The sequence below is a fragment of the Amblyomma maculatum genome, chromosome 1 (genome assembly GCF_055883805.1).
Source record: "Amblyomma maculatum isolate TAMU_Amacu chromosome 1, ASM5588380v1, whole genome shotgun sequence".
Taxonomy (NCBI): domain Eukaryota; kingdom Metazoa; phylum Arthropoda; class Arachnida; order Ixodida; family Ixodidae; genus Amblyomma; species Amblyomma maculatum.
In genome coordinates, this window is record NC_139344.1 from 403166282 (window position 1) to 403193018 (window position 26737).

Genomic DNA, 26737 nt, shown 5'->3' on the forward strand with positions numbered 1-26737 from the left:
TCCAATTCAACCAGCCACAATTCACGCGTCATCCAGCTAGGCCTTTGTGCTGTGTATGCAGCAAACTGGAACGTAACTGCCCGAGGAATGCGTCTTGAGAAACTTTCCGGTGAGAAATGGCAGACTAGTGTCACCGCCGTCTAAGTTCGTGCACAACAGGACGTGCGAAGCTTTCTGTGCTTTCCACTGGCGCAACTAATTTGAAGACATGGTTTCTTTTGACGGCAGCATCTCGTAAAAGGGTGCAGTTTCGTCGGCACTACAAACGCCCCGCTGAGCGTGGAATGTTCTCGAAAAGCCACGTGTCGACGCTCGCTGAGGCAGCGAACGTGGACACGCGGCAATAGCTTGAGAATAGCTGCAGCCACCCATTGCCCGGACTCAGAAAATCAGAAGTACCTTGGAAAGCATATCTGCAACCTACTGATGACAACGCTTCGGGACAAGGTGCGCCAATGAAATGTTTAAGTAACATATTTCCAACATCTGCTTCGCTTGTGAAACATTTTATTTCCTGCAATCAAAGATGACGCGAGCCGGCGTAGTGAACGCCGGCCTCACTTGGTCAGCAGCCTCAGCCCGGGCCGCTGCAAGTGTCAGCTAGCCGCCTGGCGGGCACGGCAGGTCAGGGCCTTTTGGGCACTGACCGACGAGCACCCGAGAAGGAAAGCCTCTCAAACCTTTTCAATGGGGGTGGGATGGAGAGGAAAGTGGAGACTAGACTGACATGCCCATGTGGGATAAAGAGCAACGACTCTCTTCACAGTGCGGGCATTCGGGTTTCACAAGTGGGTCGTAGCGAGCAGCCTGGGCCGGACACCAGAAACTGTTGGTCTGCAGCTGTCGCAGAACGCGTTCGTCGGCCTTCGGCAGCCCCTTCACCGGAGGTGGTTACCGTTGGTGCCGAGCTTTGCAGTCCTCAACCGCAACTGCGGTCGGCCTAGCTCGTCATCGGGGGGGATCGGATAAGCGCGCTGGCAGCGGCGTTTGCCGCTTCGTTCCCTTGAAGTCCCCATGGGCCGGCGCCTTCTTCTCCTCACCCTTTTATTGCGATAGCAATACGTAGCAATACTGCGCCAGGTTTCGTGCCGTCACGTATCCCCGGCCGACGCCGTGTTTGACTTTGCTTGAATAGCAACCGCTTCAGCCGAGCTCCACCATATGGCAGCACAGTCGGCGCGCAACGCGCTGCAGCGGCGCCACTGATACGGCCTCAACGCTTGGCCTCGCAACGCCATACTTGACCTTGAGCCGCAGCTGCGTCGGCACTTGAAACGCGCCATAAGGGAAGTGGGGAAGGTGGGAGTGCTCACGCATGTCCACACAGAGTTTTCAAGCATCCGCTCTCCGTGCTGACGCACCATCACTCCCATTCTCACGCACTTCGCACTCCTGGCGTTCCCCAGATCACACTCTCTCACCGCATGCGAAGTGAGCAAGGTCTGATGTTGCATGCGCGCGTCGAAATCCAGGCACGTGCGCCAAAGCGGTGGTCGGGACGCACCACTCAGGGTCCAAGGGGCGGACGGCCGCCGCCCAGGGTAAGAAATTGTGCATTAATAAAAGACGATCGCTAACAAGTGAAAGTGGAAAGAGAGAAATAGTTCGCGTCTAAGTAAGTCTGTTGCTATGCAGTCTTACAAGAAGCACCGGCGATGCGCCGAAGCCAGAAAACGGCAACGGGCTCAAGAGACTGCTGAAGAACGTGAACAACGGTTAGCTTACCCAGAGTGGGACAATGAGACTGTACAAAATGCTAAGGGGTGTAATACATGCCGATGAGACCAAGTCTGAGGGAGCCCAAGGTTCCGTTACACAGTTCGGCTGAAGAATCGCCGGAAGAACAGTCGTAACCGTTGTGTGTCATATGTTACTCTATAGCCAAATTATCTAACCACACAAGCTAACGCGGCACAAGCGCACTCGCAAGCGTAGCCATGCGGCCATTGCTAACGCAATTTACCAGGCTTAACCAGAACTAAGCCACTGCCATTTTTTGCTCTCTCTCTCATGCAGATATTATCTAATAAATGTTTTTCACCACCACCACACGATGCGCGTATCTGCAGCACTGCGAAAGGCAGTGTTGGCCGGCTCCAATCAGGATTATGCGCATTACAATAGGTAATTCATCTCGCCCCCCGAATCGATGGGGACGACAATAGGAACATGATTATCTACTATTGTGCGCAGGGGCGAGAGGCACTTAGGAGCACAATTGTAAGGGCTCCTATGCCGTTCGCAGAAAAGTATCTAGTAACGTTGGTTCGCAATGCTGCAGATATCTTGTGAGACGAGGGTGGTTCCACCTCGCGGACTGCATTGTAAAGCAAGCGGTGAGCCAATGTGCCCACCTCCCAACGCATATAGCTTTCACAGGCGAACCTTGAGTCGGTGATAACAGTTCGGCATTGGGTGTCAAAAACATCGGCGTAAATTGCTTTCGATCCGAAGGCGAATTCTTGTCACCATGTCAGCGTTTACGTTTGCACTTAAAATCTGCTCTTTGTCTATGGCAACTCGACTAACAGGCCATATTCCTTCACCACGTCGTAGTTCCCTCTTCGAGCAGTCATCTTCACTGCACCGTCGACAGCCTTCCTTTTCGCAGTTGAACACGGCGTCCAGTCTGCCATCGCAATTGATAGAATTGCAGCTCTCGGAATTTTTCGATGAAGGGATCTCGGAGCTTCCGATTTTCCACAAAATTTCAAGATGCGACGACGAGGATAGCGTAAACAAGGGTGCATAGAGAACGTATTGTTTCGGACGAGGAAGAAGCGAGCAGTGGCGTCGGCAGAGGCGCTCGCGCTAGGCCCGCCGCGATTGATATTACCCCCTTGTGGGTATATGTGCCATTTTTATGAGGACAACAACAACACTCTATCATCTCACAGTCATCTTCCCTCGTTCACCTGTGTTCATCGGCTTGCCGCCCCGTAACATTTAGGTTGGAGATGTGGGGTTAACGTCATCATTACTCGTCATCCTGGTCCGGAGCTTCGGCGCCCTATCGCCATACGTCTGCTTGCTTCGTCGGCAGCGGGTTACATGGGGCGCATTGTATGGCTGTTCCCCAGCCTGCCGGACCCGACGAGACCGTGCCATTTCTCCGTCCCTACCACAAAACACGACGAAGGAGGAACCAAATGATCCCGCCGACCCGATATACGCCACCCACACGACCACAGGACACTACGAGAGACCCGACTGGCCTGATGATCTCAGCCATGCTGACCAGAAGACCCCACCGACCCAAGACACCACATAATGAGGATATCCCCCCGCCCATGTCATGCGGTACGTGTCTGGGCTTCGGCTCTTAGTGGCCCCAAAGCGTCCTGGACCAGGAATTATCGGGGAATCGTAATGGCGGCAAGTCAGTCTTCTTCCTGTTCTCCATCCAGTAACGCCCATTGTCATGCCATGGATCTCACCGACAAATTTACTCGTCCACGATCGGGACGACCGCTCGGTGGACCCGGGTAATGTTACGGACGAGGAAGAAGCGGGCAGTGGCGTGGGCAGGAGCGCTCGCGATAGGCCTGCCGCGATTCATCACATCAGCTCACAGTCATCGGCCACTTCCTCTCTGTTCTCCAGAGTTTAACAGCTTGCCACCCTGTAACAGTATTAAACAACTGTGTACACAAAATTATAAACTGTGTCAGCTCCTGCTCATAGCAGCTGCGCACAAGGCGGAACACCGCATGGCCCGTGACCGCGTGCGTCGACTCGCGGTACGCCTGCCTTGTGGAGTTCAAGCGCTCTGTTTTCTATTGTAAAATGTTTGGATCGCCATTTTCTTTATTGAAATGGGTGGGTAGAAGGAGCTGTAGAGTGGATGAACGGGGGCAGGTCGTGTCTCGTGAAGCTTGGAACATTCTTCGATCGCCGCGCCTGCGGGAAACTCGAGTTTTCCGTTTTTTGACAGCGTGGTAGAGTTTACGGCGCCTCCATGTTCGCTCTAGCTCAGTTGCAGTGCCACATATTGCAGCACGTTTTATTTTGTCCAACTACCATCGTTCAGCTAGCGTTGCCCAAATGAAATAGTCTTTAAACCTGATGCCCCTAGCTGCAAGCTAAAGCCATGCCCGCAATTCTCTCCTCTATAACACCTTTTGCCATAATACTAAACTTCGCTCCCGATGGATTCAACCAGCATACTTAATTTCTCATCGCTGTAATTCTTGACAAAAGGATCAGTGTCCCACTGTGATACAACAGCATGTGCACAATCATATTTTCCAAGAACATGCAAAAATTGGAATTCATACCCAGATCAGAAACTAGAATGATCCAATTCAGTTTAAAAATGTCCTTACAACACTAATTAACTAGGCACTGTGTGTTGATTGCCTGATGTATCATGCTGTTTTGATGTACCACTTCATATTATCAGATGAAGTGGTACGTCTTTTATGTTGCTGAAACAAAATTGTTAACCATAATTTTTACCTCTAGTGCTTTATATTCTTGCATAAATTAGTGTTCTTTATTATTGGTCTGACTTGCCCTTCTCCTCTGTAATGTAATCTGTACCCTGAGGATAAAATGAACTACCATCACTGTAAGTGGCCCTGACTGTGTGGACATTGTCCCAGTGTGTTCGCTTAATATATCTATTTTTATGCAATGCTCCTCCTGCTTGGGCCAAAGTGCTGGCCTGCAGTATGTCTAAATATATATATAAAAAAAATATGAATGCAGTGGCTCGAAGCTTCAAGGTCGACACTGGTTGAAGACACGACTAATATGGTGCTCTGATGTGTGTGTCAGGACCATGCGAATTAAGTGACAGGTGGCAATGAACTCAAGGCTATTTATGGAAAAGCTGTGGTCATGTATTCACATTGACTTTGATGGGCCTCTTCAGAATCCCTACTTGTTCACTGTGATTGAAGTCAACTCAAAATGAACAGAAGTCCTTTCCGAGACCACACCATCGGCTGATTCCACAAATTCATGCTTGTGGGCCATGTTTTGTATCCATGGTTTAATGACGATTATCGTCATTAAACCATGGGTACTAAACACGGGTATAGCTAGTTAAACCTTATGTACCAGCAGACTACAGGAATGACACACACAAGCATTGTGTGTTCCCGTGCTTGTTCTGCATGCTTCACAAAATCATTAGGGAGTAGGCAGCTATAGCACAACCGTATGATAAATATGGCAGCTACGGCAAGTATGACAGATGCAGCTAGGCAAGGCTGACAATGGTGGCAACCGCAACAAGTTAATGTGGCAGACAATGAAAACTGAATAAATTAGTAAAATTAAGAGTGGCACAATGACCCCCACCCGCCCAAACTCCCCACCCAAATGCATTGCATAACAGAGTATCCAGGAATGTCCTTTAAGAAAGCATTATAATGGCCAGATATCAGGAGGGCATGAAAACGCAGTTTGCAAGCAACATCCCAACTTTGCAATTTCCAAAATGAATTTTTGCTAATTATTGTGCAACTCAAGTATGATTATTATTGGTTATTATTATACCAAGCTTGCCGGATATATGAGATTAGATGAGAAATGGGCTGAAAGCAGTAAGAAGGAAAGTTTCAAGAGCAGCCAGCTTTCAAGTGGTGCGATATGTGCCAGGCAGTGTTGAGATAAAAACTAAGAAGATTGCGGTCTGTGCTGAAGGAAACATACAGAAAGATAAAGCAACCACACCTCAGTAAAAGTTAGCAACATGGGCAGTTTGGCACTAGTGTTCTGTATTTCAATACTGCCCCGTTTTTGCAACATATTTAGGAAGCAAGTTTTCACAATAAAAATATGTGGCCATGCTCCAGTAAGCAACCAGTAGGCGGCTGCTGTGAGCATGTCGAATTTGAATAATGTACAATACAAGCTTTTGTTTGACTCATGTTTGCAGAGCAAAACTTGATTTAAGTGCTAATCCAAAAATTCAGTCTTTAAAATTATGATGACAGAGTGTTAATGGCTCCCATGTGCACCTCCCCCTGTGGATCTACGTTCACTCTACAACCACTGCTTTGCTACTCAGTTCATCACGGATCTAATTTGTGTCTCTATTACCTCATACACATAGTATGGTGAGGTCACCCAAAAATGATGGCTAATAAATGCATCTGCCCATGCCACTGAGTATGTCATAAGCTGCCACATTATGTGAAGAACATTGATATAAAGCTCTGCTTTAACCAAACCATATTATGAACGTGCCTGTGTGCCACTAAGGGCGGCGTGTCTCACTCGGGATCCAAGGGTTTTGAGTTGGATTCTCATTCTACCCTCCTAGCTCTAAGCCAGAGTTGGGAGCTCTTGCCATGCCACGTGGTCCCGTGATGTCACACATCCCGTCAACCAATGAGTGCCCAGCCACCTTCTACAAGAATACTATAGATCTGTTTTATTGCAGCACTAATGGCGTATTTTCAGCAGAATGGGGTCCTTAACATTACTGCATTCAAATAGTGTAAAACTGCTGTACTGACAGTGAATGAGGGTTCTTGGCCAATGCTTTGACTGTAGCTCCTTTGAAGTGTGTTCAACTGCTCATGGTGTTGCAATCTCCAAAAACGAAAAAATTGGATATTTAACATGAAAGGCTCAGCCATCACGCCAGTACTAATAACTTCTTTCAAATTACTTCACTTAATTCTAAGCACTCCCATTTTGCACAATCGCAATGCTGAAAGTGAGGGGGGTGCTTAGGTTTGAAACCCCACCCCATTTTCATGGTATTTTGAAGAGACAAGTGCAACAAATAGCATAATTGGCAAACACGTCAAGCAAATGTGATTGCAGTTCACTTGAAGTTCAAGCTGTGGCAGCCCCCTTCCAACTCATTCAGATTTCTGCTACAGCTGTCAAATAGTTGACACCAAAAAAAAAACAATGTGGGATGCCCGCCGATTCCAGGTCGATATGACAGCATGGTGATATAGTTATCAAGGTTGCCTTCGGCCAGCTTTTGGCATTCTGTGCCGCCAGCTGTAGTGTCGGAGCAAAGTGACAAAAGAAGAGGAGATCGCAGCGTCCATGAATAAAAATCTTCGAACTGCACGTCTGGCAATTTTGACTAGGAGCATGATGTAAACAAATGATCACATTATTTCTCTAGCCTACATGAAAGAACAAAAGTCCAACTTTCACATCGACAAGCATAGTCAGAGATTACTGATAAATATGCAAGTTATTTGCTTTCATTGCAGTTTGCGTAGTCCACAGACTTTTGCCCCAGATAATATTTCCTATCTGAAAAATCCCTGGCTTTGTTACCACAGAGCTATAACACAACTAGCCACGGAACGGAAGTCAGATAACAGCTATGCACAGCTTCATAGGCAGAACTTCATGTATTCACTAAAAAGAAAAAAGATAGGATGAATAAAACAACTAAACAAAAGCAAAGCTGAGAACTACCACCACTCAAGGTTGGTCGGTGTTCATTACCACATTAGTGCACAAGCACAAATGGGTACTACAGGGTATCCCGAATTGCAAGTGCCTTCCATTGCAGTTGCATTCAGACAATGCTGCCTCAGCACAATTTCACAAAGATAGGAACAGAGCAAAAATGAGACGAAAAGAGACGCACGTGCAGTGCAAACAGGCACACTTTTTTCAAGGATATAACAAGCGCAGCGGTTCCTTGGATAACTCAGTGTCACGGTCTAGCAAACTCAACAAAGTTTTACAAGCTCAATTGCCAACCATGCCCACACGGCACTGATGTAAGGATGAGGGCTGGAAACAGTCACTGGAATGGCGAAAACACAATGAAGGTGAGGTCACTGCCGCACGTAGGAAGGTACTACGCCGTCCACTTCAAGCAGCGGGTGTCGCGATGCACACCAAGGCACTTGGTGGAGCAGTACCTCGAACCACAGGAGACACAAGTGTAGTTTGACTGGAAACCACACACGGCGCAGAAGTGCCTCGGCGGCAACTTCGATGGGGGCACGTTAGCATGGCTGTAATTTGGAGGCTCCGGGTTGGTCGCTTGATGCTCTTCCAACAGTGCGTTAAAACTCTTCTTGAAGCGTGCCTTGAAGGGCTCACCTTTGCTTCGGCGCTTGCGTTTCGCTTCGAAAGTTTCTTCAAATTTCGGTGCTTTCTTGTGCATTACGAGATTGGCGTGCGGATCGTCGTGAAAGTTGTCATCCTCAAGTCCGTCCACAGCCTTTTTCTGGCGTCTCTTCCGGGCCGCAGGATCGAGCACACGCCGCAGATTTGCGTCTTTCACGCGTCCCGACTCGCGTTTCTCGCTGGCACTACTAACCTGATAGAAGGACGTGCTCATGTTGCTCTGTGGTTTTTCCGTGCGATACAACGAAGCTTCCTATGGTTTATATCTGACATAAAGCGCCCAAACAGCATACATTAACGCTCCATAATTACGGGTAAAAGTCAGAACACCACCGCAGACTCGCCGCCCTTGCGCACCAAACCAATCACACCACGTCAGGGTGGATAAGTGGTAACGATGCTACTCGGCTGCTCCGAAGAGGAAAGTCCACGGGATCGCCGATTAGATCCAATTGGGTCACTATCAGTGCCGCGCGCAGTGAAAATAGTTCAAAGACCAACATGCGAAAGGAAAGATGGCAAACGCGGGCCGTGAAAAACATAGAGTTAATACAAACTCTATGGTGAAAAACAACAAAACACGACAAGCCCACGACTGCAGCCGGCGCTCGGTGCGTCACGCAGCGGATGAATAAAGAAAGCGACACCAGCGCCGCTAATGGCAGGTTATTAGTAGCCAGTACCAGCCCTTGCTGACAAGTAGGGCTTGCAGATATTTCTTTCGGTTTCTGGCCATTAGAACCAAATTGAATGCGTTTGTCATGAGCGTCGAGCCCGCCGATGGTTAAGGTAAACCCTCCGCAGGGCAATGGATCGACGCCATCGGACACCGAGGGCATGGGGCCTCCGCGCGCCCAAAAGAGCGCCGCTAGCAAGAGCCCTGAGAGCAACCCGGACTTTGCAACCATCCGTATCGTCAGCCGCGTGGTGCTGTTCGTTCTCAGGAAGTGCTGGATGGTCTGCGGAGTTTCCTTCGTCACGATATTCGTCATCTACTGGTACTGCAGCAGCGTCCTAGCGCTGCTACTGCTAGTCTTCGCAATCACAGGTACCGCGGGCACACCCGACCGGGCGTTGCTCTAATCTCTCTCTGAGCGGACAACGTAAAGCAGCACTCACCGTTGCGACGTCTTGTAGTAGTAGTGGATTCGTTGATGCTGCTACGCGAGGCGACCTTGTCGCGGCTAGGGGAGGAGGAAGCCGCCGCAACCTGTCTGCAGCGCTCTTTCCTCCTTCGAGATAGCGGGCGTATTCCTGCCGTCGATAGCTCGCGGGTGTCATGCGCTTTTCAAACGCCCCGTGTGGGCTGTACGATATGACGAACCCCAGACGAGGGCAGCTGAACGTAACCTTGGCAGGTTTATAGACTGCCCGTACTTGTGAGCCCAAGAATACGAGCAGTAGAGGAAGCATCGTATGGCTGAAATTCTAATTCATCTGAGGAAGGCCAATGCGAGTGTATTGCATTTGTTTGAGTCGAGGCGCCGGGATAACACAGGAGCTCCGTGGACACAACACAAACACCACAGTTCACTGCAGAGCCTTCATTCACGTTTGCACTCTGAAAGCCCAGAGAAGATGCTGATCAGAAAAGTTGTCTGCCTAAAGTTGACCAGTAGGGAAGCACAACATTCACTTGATTACAAGCGGGTTTTATGGGGTTGGATCAGAAAAGAGCTTGCATTACTAAGCTCCGCTTTCTGCTGTTGTGGCTGTGCTACGAGATTCGAGGGGGAACTGCAGCACACGAAAGGCTTCGTAAGAAACATCCAATGGCCTGAAAAGTACAGTAATCAGCAGTTTTAGCGGTAGACCACTTTACAATAGGCAACACATCGACAGCAGCAGGAAGGCAGATCCAAAAAGGCGCTTTAAGGAGTGCACTTCCAGAACGTAAGAAACTGCCAAGGCAATACAAATGATTCAGTCTCAAGTTGTAAACAACACGTTAATGAGTTTCCTGGAGAGATAAGCATAAGTTGTATTCAGCCACTACCCAGTTCAAAGTTCAAGACAAATGAAAAGTGCAGTGAACTTGGGGGAACATTAAAGGTCACAAAAAACTAGTCAGCAAATAGAAGTTAAAGTGCTGTAGTAGAAAATAGTATGATAATATTCTCAAGGACATGAGAATGTGGGATGCAAAAAACAAATAAATTATCTATGGGTTGCTCGGGTAGGAAAGTGCGCACTTGTAGTCTATGGTTGGATGGATAAAGCCGATACAGGATGCCTTTTGAAGTCATCCCCTTATGTTCTATGTGTGTGTGTGTGTGCACGGAAAGCAGTACCAATTTTATTTGAGCACATGTGAGACATCCACACATATGAGCACAATCGAAATCTGCTGAAATGTGAAAAAGCAATGTCCAGGGCTATCTCTGCTGAGGCATGCGAAATGAATGCGGAATTCTGTTTTCAGGTGTGTGCCTCTCCGTTTTACGGTAGTTTTGGCACAGTTGCAGTGAGTGTGTATTCTTATTTGCAGGCTTTTCAGGCATGAGCGCTTTAAAAGACCAAATGTGCTCTGGTTTGTTTACACGGTGGCTTGTTATGGCAGGATCGAGTCAAAGGTTGTCCACACACTTAGGGTAAATGCAGCTGTGGCTGCTCTCTTCAGATCACCTTTGCGCTGTTCCAGCAGTGGGCCAAAGTGATGTGACAGGCTGTGCGAAGAACCACCGCCACCTGCGTCACTTAGTTTCAATGTTTCGTTTAGTTCTGCAGTTTTATGTCCCAAGTGACCTAACCTGTGTGAGGGGTGCTGTAATGGAGGGCTCCAGTTAATGTTCTCTGGCATATGCAGTAAAAGCAGCTCGCATTTTATCTCCATTGAAGCATGCGTTGATGCTTGAAAAAAAGGAAAAAAGAAGCAATCACCAGCTCATCCGTTCACCCTAATTCAGACCTGAAAGCAGTGTTGTTATGGTGTGGGCATCTAGGACTAGGCAGAATTGCAGTGGTCGCAGCGGTCGGCATTACTTTCCGAAATGGTCCACTGACCACTTGGGAAGGTGATAATGTTTCCAGTGCAATTTAACCTGTTTTTTTTTTTAAAGGGATGCTCGTTCAAGAATGCTTTTTTTTTTCTAGTTGTAAATGGTAATTTGGGCCTGAAGAAGCTGTGCGTAAATGAAATCTATTTTGGCACAGCTCTATGTCTGCCATTGCAGGCAAGAGGACTGTTCTGATGCTTCGTGATACATTTTGTGTGTCATGAATGCGGGTCTAGCATTTCCTGTTGCTAGGCTACAAGGAGAACTGTACTGGGTCCATTGACTTATTTTATTTGGTGAATCTGCTCAGATTTTTAGTAGTTTAGCCAGCTGTACAAGAGTGCCTGATTCATAAGGTTGCATAGTGAAATCTGTCATTGCCTTTTACCTTTTGATGGGTATTGTGACCTTCATTATCCTAGTAGCTGTTTTGAGTTGTGTGTGATTGAAGGGGCGCTGCTCTCTTCTGCATGTCAGCATATACACTGGAGTTCTTTGTTGCGCACCTTCGGTGACTGGGTGGAGGCATGTGGTGGTTTGATCCACTGTCCTCAAAAGGACTGCACATCCTCAGATCTTTTTTCACAGGGCAGGCTTTCTGCAGGGTGGCCGGTGTGTATCTTAAAAGTAGTCATAAGTGCATCATACTCATTGTGGCCGGAGCTACCAGGCTTATTATTTTGTTTTCTGTGCATGTTTTTACTGTAGCAGTGGTAACAGGGGCGGTGATTGGTAAATTCTCCACCTCCCAGAAGCACCAGCCCCACCGTGTCCCACTAGAAAGGGGAATGTCTATCTGTTGGCACTCCCAGTGCATGCCCCACCCACTTCACCCTGCAGAGGCGCACCATCTACCATTGCATCAAGCGAAATAGTGACTGTGAAATCAAATTCGCAGAGGCAGGCGGAATGCCAGCTTCCTCGCCGAAGCACCACTCTCAACCAACCTCGCCCCACCATATTTCTACCCTTCCAATACTCTCCGAGATTGGATTAAAGTGCTGCTACAGCTTGTTGGGTCAGGCTTTATGATCATCCTGTCAATTTTTTGAAGTCTTCCAACCATAAAGGGGCACTTTTTGTGCTCGGATTTTTATCGAAGGAGACCAATCTACAGGCTACAAGGATACTTAGACCTTGAATCATTCTCTCGTGTGGCCGATTGCCTATGAAAATAAGAATTATTGTTCTGGTTCTAACCTTTCTTTTTTTTTTTTTTTTCTTTTTTAACTCATTGTGCAGGGTGCTTTTCAGGCAGTCGTATGGTGTCTTGCTGCTCTGCAGTTGGCAGAGTATGTGCAGAGTAAAGTGTAGTCTTCTTGCTTTCGACTTGTATTGCTGATATATTTTGTGACACATAAATATGTGACAGTTTTGCCAGCATTTTATTTATTTTGTTCCCAAAACTGAAGATTACTTTGTGTGTTTGCAAGATCATATGAGTCTTGCAAAAGAAAAGAGTGCGCGCATAGTTTTATTTCCATGAGCTTAATTTCTGGCTATGTTGTCTGCAACTAAAACTATTTATTTGTGGAATCCCAAGAAAGCAAATAAAAATTATAACAAAATTTTGCACAACTCTTTAATTTACCTACAGAATGCAAGGACGTGTCTATCCAATTTGCATTTCTAGTAGAAATAGATGTGTGGCTCTTGTGAGCATTGTTGACATTTCTACAGCAGCAGAAATCAGGCTTAAAAAACAAAAAAAGAATGGGTGGAAGCATTTTTGCAGTTGCTCCATTCTGCTCCAAGCTGCTTTCCCTGCTCCAAAACTGCTCCAGACCTTAATGTTTTGCCATGAAATTTAGCAGAACCTGGTTTTACCACTCAGTGGACCTAGGAAACATTTCTGTTTACAATAAACTACATCAGTTGTTCTAATGATTCTGCTGTGAAAACAAGCACATCGAGCCTCTTTGTTAAGAACAAATATGCCAAATCCACATGAAGCAAGCTTTATTCGAGTGTTTCACAGACTGGTGCGCCGTCACGCAGCGAAAAGGGTCCCTGTCTTCAAGGTGATTGGCTGTAGCGGCAGCACGTGAGCAGCGGCGACGGCTTTCGGCGTTCTCTCTAGTTATGTGTAGTGCCTGTGAAGCATTTTCCAATTTATTTACCAGCCAGGTTATCTTTAGAGTTACTTTGTGAATGAGAGGAACCTTGATGCAGACAAAAAAAAACTTTTGCTTCATATGGAGACAATCTATCGAGCTAGTCGTTAGCGAGGTGTCGATTCTGGTTGCGTGCAATATTTACTAGTGGCGAGTAGGGAACATTTGTATTAGCCTCACTGCATCATGCCTCTTTCTTTTGTATTTTTAGCGTAAATTTTGCAAATTTAGCGTTCAAGATCATCAGACATGAACTGAATAATTGAAAAATTGATTGATTTAACACAGCGTATGTAGAAACAAACTTTTCTCAGAGACTGAAATATCTTAGTGAAAATGGTAATGCTTCACTGTTTCTTTTTTTATAAATCATTGAAGTCACTGCCCAGTGTGTAAATATATTATCTGCTAAGGAACATCTCACCTTCACGCACCGCCGCATTTTCACTATAGAGCTTTGTTCGGACAATATTATGACTCCCGTGTTTATTAGGAGGTTCTAGCTCAATGAGATTATGATTGCGCACGTTCAGCTTGCTTTCCCAAATATTATTTGGGGTGGTCAGCAATTATAAAAGCCGATTACATGGGGATCGAACATTCACGTGGTTTGCGGCGGTGTAAACCTGCGAATTCTTAATTAATTTGAATTCAGTTGATGCTCACTAACATCGCATACTGCGCTTGTGTGTTCGCCGCTGTTGCCCCCTCTTAAATGTGGTCGACATGGCTGAAAAAAAAATTGCTGCCCCATCCTGAGCCATAAAACATCTATAATAACGAATTAGTGCTTCAGATAGTTGCAATAGTCATTAATTGAAGCATCAAGGTGAGAGCAAGGTCTTTTTACCGCTCCATTACCATTACCTGAGCTGCGATACATTGTGTATCTGGCTTTTGCATTAAATTTATTTTCAAGCACTTTTGGTTTTGTCGAGTAGTGGAGCACATTATTATTGTTGGCACCTTCGAACACACCGCAAATATGAAAATCAAAACACACAGGCATTTCATACCAAGCCAGAAGGCCTTTCAGAAATGGATGCGTGGGGGCTGTGAGGCAGCCGCGATCATCCTGTTGGCCGCCTTATTGCACGCCTGGTGGTGCCCTCTATAGGCCGTGAAAATGTGAATAGGGCGATGCCACGAAGGTGCAAATCACTGTAAATGTTTGCAAGAGTGTTGGAAAGCCATACAGGACATATTTTTAACGTGTTGAACCTAAGGTAGCCTCAGCATCGCTATGGTTAAAACATGAGGAGCCACTGGCAGAAGCTTACGAAGTAAATAATCTGAAGTGGAGAAAAGGCTGCCCTTGAGTGCGGTCAGTCCCTCCTGCAGGCAGCAGTGACCAGTTCTCAGGAATTTATCAACACAAGCACAGGATGTAAAAGGGTGTGTACAAGATAGAGGGCATAAAGTTGCTAGGGGTGGTACTTAAATGCATCGAAGTACTTTGGTAAGCTGCACATTTGAATCTATCAAGTGGTCAAAAGCTTTTAATCAGACTTGATTTTCAGGTGTGAAGCGTAGATAAAACATTTCATTGCTAGTGTTCCAATTGTTGCTGAGGTCAGCTGTGATGTTTTAAGCATCTGTACATGCTTTCGCAGTTTGTCTTGCCTTGTCAGAGATGCATGCACATTCAGCCGATCATTGCAAAAAAAAAAACGAATCAAAAGGGATTCTTTATATGTCAGGAAGAGAAAATTGCAATTATTAAAATCATTTGACCTAGAAACGTGCTCCAATACAAAGTTTGTATGCTCCAAAACTCATTTTGCTGCTCCAAAGCTGCTCCAAAATGGCTTTATTACTGCTCCCTGTGCTCTTTCACAATGCTCAAGCCTGCTTTTACCCCTGGAAAAAAGGGCACTTTTTATTGTTCCTGGCACAGAATTCAAGGTTATGAAGTCAGCAGCAGAACAAACTCGAGTGATTTCTAAGGGAAGGACAGTGCACCTTAGCTTCAGTGGAATGCCATACTCTACACTTATGAGGGGCTGTAGTGTGTCCACAGTGTCCCTTTTAAGTGGCCACCTTGCAATGTGTCATCTTAGAGGGGCACTAGGCAATAGTTGAGATTTGCTTGTTTGGAGGAATAAGCATGGTGTTTTAATGAAAAAGACTGTGCTTAAAGTTGAAAGGCTGATTCTGTAAAGCAGAAAATGGTGACAATCTGAGCACAGGTGTTGCGTGCACCTGTTGACTTCGTAATTACATCGCAGTGCGCCAACAAGTGTTTTGGCGCGAATCCTAAAGGCTAGGCTAGGCTACACTGCCATCCACTTCAAAACAGTGGCCACAGAGTCTTTTCTGCTTAAAGGCCCACTGTCCAGGCAATGGCCTTTTAAGCAAATGAGCCCAGTGCTTCGATCAGGTACCGGAGATAGTCTGTGTAAAATGCTACAGCGATACGCGCGCCACAAAGCAGCAAAAATACAAATCAAAGCTTTCTCATCCTCCCCGTCGGGAAACCAGGTTCCCCGTTCTCTACGAGCTGCAAGGCTGATGTCGGAGTAGAAAATGACATCCATTGGTCCGTCTCGTTGACTGACGGGTGAAGGATGGGCGCTTTTCTCTCGCCACGGTCGGACTGAATGCAGCGGCGCGCGCTCCCACGCCCTTTTTTTTTTTTTCGCACACACACTGAGTACCACGCTCCACCTCCCGCCAAACACGGAGAAGGAAGGGGAATTTGGCTTGCGGAGGCTAGACAACCGGGCAGGAGAGTGAAAAACTTTTTTGGGGGGAACGGTAGGAGAGAAACGCGACAGAATCGGGTGATTGCGGTGGCTGTAACTGTGTTATTAATTACTCTTTTCAAAAGCATTTTTCGGCCTTGCGTTCTGGGGGCGAAGTCTCACAGTCACCGGGGAAGAAAATATTTTCGACCAGAGGGTGGACAGTGGGCCTTTAATAGTCTCAGGTTTAACTTCAGTGGTGACAGGATTCGGCAGACAGAATTTTCTTGGCCATAATAAATGTGTCTTTTATTGCTGGAAAAATTATACCTCAAGCAAGCAGCAGTGGTCAACTGTTTGTTATGCCATGAATCACGGAGGCCAGGCCACGCTGCCATTATTCGCTTAGCACGGCAGTCACTGAGTCTGTTTTGCTCTGGACTTGAGTGGCTCCTGCATTTGGCTTCCGATCCGGAGTTCGTGGTTTCTCCGGCCACAGAATCTATATTCATTGTCAGATCCCTCTAGAGGTGATGCCACCGTCACTCCACTGGTGACTGCATTTGCGGAAACATGCATGGTGTCAGTTTTCTTTGAAGTTTAGGACAGGTTTTCTCGCGAAGAAGGCGTACGCTCTACAATAGATGAGTGGTACACTGCTTTGAGTTGTTCCAGTTTTGGAAATAAATGCATAGCATTGTGTTGTGATGTTGATTGAAGGGAAACAAGGCAACCAACTGCAGAATGTTTTTTTTTTTTTTAATGTCATTTTGCAAGTGTTTATGTGCAACTGCATTTGAGGGCCTGATATTTTTGTTTTTTCACTTCCTCATCAGTATGCGTTTGGTTCTGTGGAAGCGACCAGTGTCAGACAGACAAATTAGCACTTCTGGCAAATGCATTTTGCCTTTAAAAGTTTCACTGTGCTGTTGAGGCAAGAAAATGTATATTTGGAATGACCTAAGCATGCCCATCCTCTTCTATTTTCTCAAGGCAAAGATACTGTTATGCCGCATAAACCAAACCAAACCTATAATTTTACAATCTACGATATGGAGTTTATGATTCCTGGGTGGTTGCATTCAATTGTATCAATGGTGGCAACCTGTTTGTTTTTCTTTGATGTGGCACCTAACGACATCATGTAGGCTTTTAAGGCGCCGCATGTCGAAAAAACTTCAAGTGCCCGAGACTCGTAGAGGATGTTGTGATCCAGCATAACATACTAAGTATGGATAGTATTGCCTTCAATGTAGCATAGGATGATGGCATGTTCACTCTTCAGTGTCGCATAGGATGGTGGCATCATGGTAGAAACAACACTAACACGGGATGGAGCAAGAACACGACACAGGCGCTGTGTTGCTCCGTCCTGTGTTAGGGCTGTTTGCACCATGATTGTAAACCAACAAGTCCAACTCTCCACTCTTCTGGGATGGTAGCACGTTCACTCTAATTGTGTAAAGACAGATAAGTAAATGAAAACACACTGAAATTCCGAAACAATGGCCACCAGTCATGGGCACTATATTTTCATGTGTACACGCTGCTCACTAGCAGGTAATGCAGGCATTCGTCCACCCTGAGGAGATTCTCCCAAACAGTGGCTACTCTCTCTCTGTTCGATTTTGTGGCTGATATATATGTGATTGTGAAATGCAAATATGTGCTGCGTAATGTCAGTGCACGGTGAATAAAAAGCTTGCATTGAGTTTTCCCTGAGTTTTTATTCCGGCTACTCTTGAATGTTGTTCCAGGTCTGGTGTACCAGGTTGGAGACTGGCTCCTGTACCATCCAGAACAGCCAGCGCACTCTCGGCTCTATGTGCCATCGCCGGGCATGCTGGGCCTGCCCGCGGAAAGCCTACAGCTGAAGACGCGCGATGGTGTCACACTCCACGCCTGGCTCATCAAGCAGCCCCCCGAGCTGTTCAGCCAGGCGCCCACCCTGCTCTATCTGCATGGCAACGCAGGAAACATTGGGCACAGGTGACTCCTAATTATTTGCAACCCCCCTCTCTCCTTCCCCCCTTTATCAGCCACCTCACATGGCGCATTTGTCATGCTGAGCAGACTGTAATTCTTGTTGCCAGGTGATGGAAAGAATTTGAGGCAAATTCTGGAAATACTGCTCTATTCGAGCGTTTCATCAACATTTTGCAGGGGTTTATTTATGGCTGAGCCTTGGAGGTGGTATTATTGGTGCATTGCAGTTCTTGGACCTTCTTGGTTAGAAGTGGGGTTCCTTCATGAGCTCCGATAGAAAATTTATAACTCTGTGTCTCTAGATGTAAAAGGTTTTCAACGTGCTAACAAATTTTTGTGGAGCACAAATGTTTTAAACATTGCTAAGAGAACAAACGTTTTGAACATTTCTAATGCAAAAATTACTCTCGCTTCATTTTTTTTCTTCCATTTGTTGCTTGCTCAAAATGAGGAACTATCTCAAGCATCTTGGCAGTGAATGGCACTGGGACCACTAAAGGCATCTTCTAGTGCATAGTACTTCCAAAGAGATTCAAACCTTTATCTGTAATGGAGAGGAATGGCCTCATTACTGTGGTGCTTGGGTGCCATTTGCTGGTTTCTTGTACACTAACGTGACTCTGTTCGGCTGGCACGAGCTCTCCAGTTATTATATATTTCCATACTGGCTATCTTTTTTCTAGCATGAGGGCAGTAAACTAAAAACAGAACATGCCGGAGACACAGCTACATAGCTGAGAATTACTGAGGTCACAGTTACTGGCATGTATAGTTTAGTAAATACGGTTTTGGAAAAGCAGGCCACACAGTTGACTTCTTAGTCATTTAGTCGAGCATTTGTGCTACCCCTCGGGCTCTAAATCTGCGCAAGGTAAGAAGAGCATTTGCTGTCACTTTTAGTGGCCCTTTGACCTTCCACAGGGGTTCTACTCTTACAAACATAAACGTGACCTGGTTGCTTTTGGGAAGGCTAGCGTGCACACGCAAAGTCGCACATCTTCAATGGTCCACAGCTTACAGAGGGCAGGAACGTTATTGTGCAGTATGCTTGTTGTATAAGCAGATGCGTGGTTCAGATAAAGACTATAAGCCTTCTCTCTCAATCCTGTTAATAAGGAAATTCCATTCAGCACTGATTCCATGAAGAAAAGATAAGATTGGAGTTTTCTAGAAGTATGGTGTTGTGGTCAGTGAGGGTCATGTGCGATAGCCTCTGAAAAAAATGAGGATGCTCCATGTGTCGTTATCTCCGTTTGTAAGCTGAAAGAAAATTTTGACATGGTACTGTGGGCATAGAGATGTACGATGCGGAAAGTATGGTGTCTGGTCACACATGATTGGGGAGTGTGGTGGCCATATTGCCTGTGGTGCAGAAAGCATCAGTACAAACTCATAACATTGTGGGCTTTCTCTACCTTAGCCAGTTCTTATTTGCGCTGGTTGTCAAAGTCAGTCTGTTTGTGAGAACAGTAAGTGGGGCTAGTTTCTGGTGGTAAACAGTGCACGTGCAATGAGGGCGGTAAATCGTGCATTAGGCTTCACATAGCTATGTTGGCTGCTTTGTGTTCTTCTGTGCTTGTTTTTTGTGTGTTAGTTTGCTTATAATAATAATAATTGGTTTACAGGAAAGGAAAGGTGCAGTAACTGTCTCACTTGTTTTCTGTGGACACCTCAAACACGCCGCAAGGGAAGGGAGGAAGGTGAAAGTTGAAAGAGAGAAAAAGGAGCCGTGGGGGGTTGGAGGGCTACTATGCAGTAATTTCGACCACCTGGGGATCTTTAACATGCGCTGACATCGCACAGCACACGACACCTCTCCATTTCACCTCCATCGAAACACAGCCGGCGGCGGTCGGGGTTGAAGTTAGTTGGCTTATCTGTTTTAGAAAGAGTTAGAAACGTGTGGTTTCGCTCGTGTGTAGGTTTTCACCATGCTAGATCATTCAAGTAGTTTGAATGAGGGACTGAAAGGAAGGGTTGGGCTTAGAGCACTGTGTTAGTAGTGGAGTCAATATTGTTGAAATCAGTGGGGCTTCCAAGGCAGTTCTGTGGAGCCCCTTTGGCAGTTCAGGACCAGTGCAGCAGCAGCAGGAGCAACAGCACTTCTGTGTGCAGTCTGAGATAGAAGTGCTTGGTACGCAGGCTCCCCAACGTCGGGGGTTTGTTTCACCGGTGTGGATGCAACATTCTGCTGCTTGAGTACCGGGGCTACGGCCGCAGCGAGGGCTCGCCCAGCGAAGAAGGTGAGTGATCTTTCTTTCTGTCAGTCCACTGTCTTGGTACTTTGCTGGGTTGACATTCCCAGAATGGTCCCAGGTTCCAGCCCCAAGGGCGGATGATGAGTTCTTCGACATGAAATCTAACGGAGCTTCCTTCTCTAGCCATATACAATAAAATTGCATTAATCTGGATCGTAAGGGACCGGCAAAAATGTCAGAGTTGAATGAATTCCGGATTACAGAATATGCCATGAAAAAAAAAAAATGTTCCGGGCATACACATACGTTTGTTTCATGAAAAACTGCATTATTTTTGTTTGTTTCTTCATCGCAATTTGTGCGATAATTTTTTTCAGTCCCATCAAGTTGCGGTGCGCACGCTCATTGTCGCGTGATCAGACGCAAAATTCCCCCAGTACAGCAAGAGCTTCGGTGGCCTTTGCACAGTGCGACATCGCGGCAGCGGCTGCTCATGACTTTCATCGCCGGAACAATTTCCGTCTTCATCGAGGACTCCCGATAATATGTTGTCATCGGTCAGCATGCCAGTGACGTCGCTTCACTGGAGTGGCAGTCGCCATCATTGCAGAGCGAAACGGCAGCGGCAACAGGCCCCAAACACAAACAGAGCAACAGGCGCTTATTTTTATGATTCGCGCGCTGTCACTGTCTCATGACAAACAATTGGGACAAAGAAATGAGGCATGCAGTCAGAACAGTCACGGGACAGCAGTGGCAGTCATTTGACAGCAAAATACAAAGTCTTGCCGCCCTGACGATGATGATATGGCTTCTCCCTTTGAAGCGCGTAAAGCCTTGCGCCACCTAGCCACTGCTCACATGATCCGTTATCATCACCACCACTATTCGTGCCCTTCAGCTTTTTTTTTCTCTCTCTCTCTCTTTTTTTTTTTTGCTGCTGTTTTTCGTTTTTGCCAAGCAGCGTGCAGACTGATTTGCCTCACGTAGTTTTCCCATTGCCCACCTGCTGTAGAGCACATCCATGCTGTATTGCACGGTAACGCAGTAAGCTCGGTAGCCCTCATCCTTGGAGTTCTCTTAGTTAACCTTGCACTGAAAGAAAAATATATCAATCACATGACATTTTACTGAGACTACCTCATGAGTAATGAGACTACCCCATTGTGCATCAGTTTTCACTGCAGAATGTTATACAGTTTGTACTGCTGTGGAGAAAATAAGGAATGAAAGCATTAATAATGCATCATTTACGCACATTCTTTAAGCGTCCTCGCTGCATTAAACTCCAATAATGCAGTTGAATCGCTGACAGGAAGTGTAATACACAACATAGTAAAGGTCACGTCACAAAAACATACTATAAAATTCTGCTGGGTCCCCAGTCATGTTGGGATGAGAGGTAATGAGAGAGCAGACACATGCACTGCACAAGCTAGAACCATGAAAATAAAATATATGAATATACCACACAATGATTACATAAAGTTGGTGCTCAGCAGATTAACGGCTAAGTGGTAGGCTACTTAGGAAAATGGAGAAAACAACAAGTTGCATTCCATAAATATCACTTTAGAGGAATGGAAAATGTGCCAACATCGGGAATGTTTTATCAAAGTTATTTTATGTCTCCTATGCATAGGACACACACACACACACATCATCCATAGCTTATTACTAAAAAAAGAAAAACGCTTGTGTGAAATGTGCGGTGGTGAGCTCACAGTTAATCACATTTTAATCTCGTGTCCATGACTTGAGGAACTTAAAAAAACATATTTTACTGTATTCTATAATGAACACATTCCATTTCATTCTGTATTGTCTTTAGGCGAACAAGCATTCACCAGTTTTTCTCTTCTTTGTATGTTTCTTAAGAAAGCCAATGTTTTAAATCGAATATGAATATCGTAACTCTAGGCACTTCACGTATGAGATCATCTAACATTGCCTTTCGCACGTCATACCCACAGTTGCTTACGTGCCATAAAACCCCGCACAACTAATTTTTTTAGCCATATATCTACACTTGGGAATAAAACACCGTATAACTACTTTCTGTAGCCATACAGCTATACTTGGGACAATTGCTTGTTAGGGCAGTAGGGTCCCCATAAGATTTTCTCAGGACTGAAAAAAAAAAAAAAAACTAAATGTACCGGGTGGGAAGCATGCATAAAAAAAAAGTTTGGTAGAACTTAGCTTCGTGGCTTAGCGCACCAGTCAGTGCGAGCTTACTGCAGGGGTGGAGTTGTTGTCATTTGCTCCACAGCACGTCATAAGGATGATTTACCTTTGCCATCGTGCTCCATAGATGCCAAATTGCACTTGTAATGGTTTCCGGTGCCACTTCGCATCATGTGGAAAACTGTGCAAAAAAAAAAAAGTCCGGCAGTTCAGAAAGTGGCTAAAAGTAGATATCGTTTTGAAGGAATTTATTTAGGAATCATAGTTGCGGAGACTGAAGTCAAAGTAACATATAAAGAACTCAAATATAAACCGTGTGTTTGGGGGAATGACATGGTGATTATTCAGATGTGCTAGTGTCTTGCACGCCATTCCAAAGAAGCAAGCTCGCAGCCGAAACTGGGATGTTGCTACTCTTTAATCTTTGATCTACGCCACATTTCGGCAGGACTTGTGGCCAGCAGCAGCCCAGACGTAACACCGCAAATTTATGCTTGTTCATGAATCCATCCATGCCTCTAGAAGGGGCATAGTGTGGCATTAGCCTAGCCGGTGGTTAGGTTTAATGCTCGCTTTCTCACGTGGTTCAGAAGCCATTCTTGTGGTGACTTGTCTTTGTGGTGCCCCGAGCATGAAACAGCGTTTTAAGAAGAGACAAAGTATCCGGTCCTGAAGAGCTTAGTTTGCGTGGTTACTGTCAGTGGAGAACAGGATAATGCTCACGACATTATTTTCGGAAGGGGAGCTGCGGAGGATGGGGAATGGCACCCTTTGGAAAGCTGTACGCCACCGCTTCTATGGCGCACCATGCAGGGCTGTACCTGGATGCCCAGGCGGGCCTGGATTACCTGCTGTCGCACCCGGCGCTGGACCAGACGCGGCTGCTGGTGTTTGGCCGGTCCCTAGGGGGCGCCGTGGCGCTTGATCTGGCCTCGCGCCCCGACCACGCCCAGCATCTGCTGGGGCTCATTGTGGAGAACACCTTCTCCTCCATTCCAGAGATGGCACGCGTCCTCTTTGGGTGGCGGGTTTTGCGGTGGCTGCCCGACTTCTGCTACAAGAACCAGGTAGTCACCAGTGTCGAGACTTGTTCCGTGTCGTGACATTCACGAATGGCAACAAAATACTTCAGCACCGATCTAGTCTTTGCCTGGCAATAGAGTGTCCCCACACTAGGCCTTCCTTAGGTTTTTCTCTCAATACAGTAGCCGACCGATTTTTCGGACTCCAATAATTCGGACTTGCGCAATATTTCGGACTTTATTCAGGAACTGTCACGCGGCCCATAGGAGCGTGTACATTTTCATTACCAATATTTCGGACCCTATGGTGCCCAAAAGTTCGATTTTTTTGACCAAATTTGGTGCGAGCAACACCGTGTAGATGTTTTTTGGCCGAAGGCTGGTTTGTTTTCGACATCACTTAGACGCGAACGGGCATCGTTTTTGTAAACATCCAGTTTTGCACGGCCGTGAAAGCTAGATGAAGCAATCATTCGGACGGACTAGCTTGGCACTTCGTTTATACAGTAGAATCTCGATAAATGGAACCTCAAGGGACGGGGAAAATATGTTCAGTTCATCAGGAGTTTCGTTTAAAGAGAGAATAGGTTCAGCATTGCGCAATCCGCTTCCGCGTAAGCCCTACGCGGCTGGCGCGCGCCCGCAGTTGGCAATCTTAGCGGATCTCAATTTGCGAAATCTAGGTAATAAGGAGAATGGTACACTATGAGAACAAACTTTATTAGAGAAAAATAAGCAGTGAAGTTTTGTTCCAGTAGTATTAGTACTGAAATTTAAAAAAAAAAATGTCAAAAGAGTGGGAATTACCACTTATTGGCTAGTGAAAAAGGATTTCATATTTGCTTGTTTGAGCTCTCGCAGCTGTTTTTTGTTAATGGCATCACCCATATTTGACAGGCTGTGCAGAAACACTTCCGAACCTTCTTCTCGTTGGAAGAAACGCCTCCCGCAGCTTGTCCTTGTCCTGAAGTATTCTTGTTAGGCTGCTTTTGGGGACGGCGTACTTCGTCGCTAGCGCTGTTTTTGTGAAGCCACCACTCTCGAAGTCGTTGATGATCTCCATCTTCCTTTCCAACGCAAGTGCATTGTGCCATCGGACCGAACAAAAGCTCTAGGGCTTTAGGGCTTAGGCCTAACTGAACACAACCGCCGTGAACGCGAGCGAGCGATGCGGAGGGCAGTGTACGAGCAAACCGGAAACCGCCGGAGACTGAAACCGGAGTGGTGACGCGGGGAGGAGAAGGAAGGGAGAATTGATGCATACCGCGATGGCACTGCGCTTGTCCAACTAGTTGCAGTTTCGAGTTTTTCGGTTCCGTTAACGCGGTGGTCGCAAAATTTGAGTTCCGATTAACGAAATTTTTTTTACATTGGCTTAATACAAAACCAACCAATCGCAAGGCGTTTGTTCCGTTTAAGCGGTAGTTCCGTTTAACCGATTTCCGTTTATCGAGATTCTACTGTAGTCTCCATTTGAGGCAGTAGCAATAAGCGAAAGCTCAACCTTTTTATCGCGGCAGCTTACAAAGAGCGCGCAATCGGATTGAAAATGGAATGTGAACACCGGCCTCTCATAGCCCGAGTTGCGTAGGGACATTAAAACCTCATAAACCAAACCTGTCTCCTGGCTAAAAACTTTCCTGTTTTCTCAGATGGTCATATCAGATAAGTAACCAAAGAAGAACTTCTGGAGGAGTTAGAGGATCAGAAATATGTGCAGTGTGTGCGGAATAAAAGTGAGGCGAGAGAACAAAAATTTCTGCTTGTCCTTACATTGTCCTTATGCATGCTCCCAGATTTGGTAGAAATAGGCTGCATAAGAGGCATTGCATACCAAACTCACTGTGCTAGTCGAAGTGCTGATAGTACATCCCGAACTCTGAGTGCCAGGGTTATTTGACCGGTGCCAAATGTGTTTCACATTTCTCAGTCGTTCGTGGGGCCTTGAATGGCACTCGTGTCTAAATTGCAAGGGCAATGTGTACAGCACAGTTCACTTATAACGATATTGAGAAAGCAGGAAAATTAGATTGTTATAACAGATTATCGTTATATATGTACCGACGAAAAAAAAGGAAAAATAACGAGCACACACCGATATATTTTACCATGCATGTAACTTGCCTACTTACCAGCAATGAGTGAATTGGGTTGAACAACGCTAATCGTAAAGAGCACTAAATAATTTATTACCGAATACATCAATAGCTATAATATAACTTGAGCATACTTAAGAGAGTCTCAAATTCACGCTCACTTGAGCGGCAGCTGAAGCTTGACAGTCGCTGTGAGCATTGCTTCCAGTAGCGCGTACGCTGGCGGCAGCACTTGTTGCGTGCGCAAAATTAATCAGTGACTGGATGAACTGCAGTACATCCTCAGCCTTGATGATCGTTAAAATCGTAGAGTGCGAGTGCCTGTATTCTTTCGTGAGGATTCTAGCCTTGAAACCCTGCCAGAAATCTTGATGAATCTGCTGTTTCTCCTCGATAGCTATTACACCATCGTTGTGGTAGGCACCACCATCCACGGACGCACAGTCAGTGATGGCAATACGGCTGCACCCTTTGCGTGGCAACAGGCAACGTTTATGATGAGGATAGTGTTAATTTTCTAACCGCATGCAATGGCCATCGTGGATTTCTCCACGCCATTCTGTTTAAGCATGTCCATAACTGTTAAAGAAAAAATATCAGTCAACTTGTTAAAAGAAATAAATAGCTAACTGCGCTCAGTATAAAGACCGGGTTAGAAGAGTGGAAGCCACTTCCACACTAAGAACAATTCAAGGGAGTGATGTTAGGCATCTCCGTGTGGGGCACACACACCTTCTGCATAACTTTGTGTACTAACAAAATAGGACAAGCCCCTGTGTGACATGCGTGGAGATGAGCCTTCAGTAAACCACATTTTACTCTTTTGCTCACAACTTGAAACATTAGGAAAGAGGCATTTTACGCTGTTTTACAGGGAACAAGTTTCTCTTTATCCAGCTTTGCTTTTGACTAAGGATGGCCTTACTAATCTGTCCCGATTTCTGGGGCTATTAAAAGAAGCATGTCAATAAAGTGCAGGTCAGAATGATTACAATCCATAAATACTACAACAGGCAAAACCCTGTGTCTGGCTCACAATAGCCTCTGTTGCTTATTTGGCATTGATCCCAACACAGCACAAAACAATCTCTCCCATGCTAATCAAAGTGTTTTTACAGGAGATACTCAGAGGAGTGGATTGGGAATGGTTAGGGATAAGAGTTGATGGGGAATGCCTTGATAATCTGCTATTTTTTGATGACGTTGCCTGGCCTAGTAACTTGTGGAACGAAATTACAAAGCATAATTAATGACCTAGACAGGCAAAGGAGAAGGTGGGTCTAAAAATTAATATGCCTAAAGCTAGGAAATGTTCAGAAATCTCTGAGCGGAACAGCTGTTTACGATAGGTAGCAAAGCATTGGAAATGACAAGTAAATGCGTCTAT

At 46.0% G+C, this 26737-nt stretch overlaps 3 protein-coding genes across 4 annotated transcripts in view; 1 reads left to right on the forward strand and 2 right to left on the reverse strand.

The window, feature by feature from the left end:
• The window catches only part of LOC146208715 (epoxide hydrolase 1-like), a 72122-nt gene extending 62810 nt beyond the window's left edge, over nucleotides 1–9312 (reverse strand). Inside the window, exon 1 of the mRNA XM_084595939.1 lies at nucleotides 9187–9312. The gene's annotated coding sequence lies outside the window, so the exon portion shown is untranslated. The remainder of the gene's footprint in view (nucleotides 1–9186) is intronic.
• On the reverse strand, nucleotides 7646–8602 carry LOC146208716 (zinc finger HIT domain-containing protein 1). The gene has a single exon (XM_084595947.1). It carries the CDS (start codon nucleotides 8279–8281, stop codon nucleotides 7793–7795), a length of 489 nt encoding a protein of 162 aa, XP_084452073.1. The 5' UTR covers nucleotides 8282–8602; the 3' UTR covers nucleotides 7646–7792.
• The window catches only part of Bem46 (abhydrolase domain containing 13-like protein Bem46), a 35108-nt gene continuing 17092 nt past the window's right edge, over nucleotides 8722–26737 (forward strand). For both annotated transcript variants that reach the window (XR_014705410.1, XM_084595944.1), the window contains exons 1-4: nucleotides 8722–9115; nucleotides 17619–17850; nucleotides 19990–20090; nucleotides 23046–23299. Coding sequence is in view for 1 of the 2 variants with exons in the window: in XM_084595944.1 (XP_084452070.1) it covers nucleotides 8848–9115; nucleotides 17619–17850; nucleotides 19990–20090; nucleotides 23046–23299 (855 nt within the window). In the remaining variant the exon portion in view is untranslated. The remainder of the gene's footprint in view (nucleotides 9116–17618; nucleotides 17851–19989; nucleotides 20091–23045; nucleotides 23300–26737) is intronic.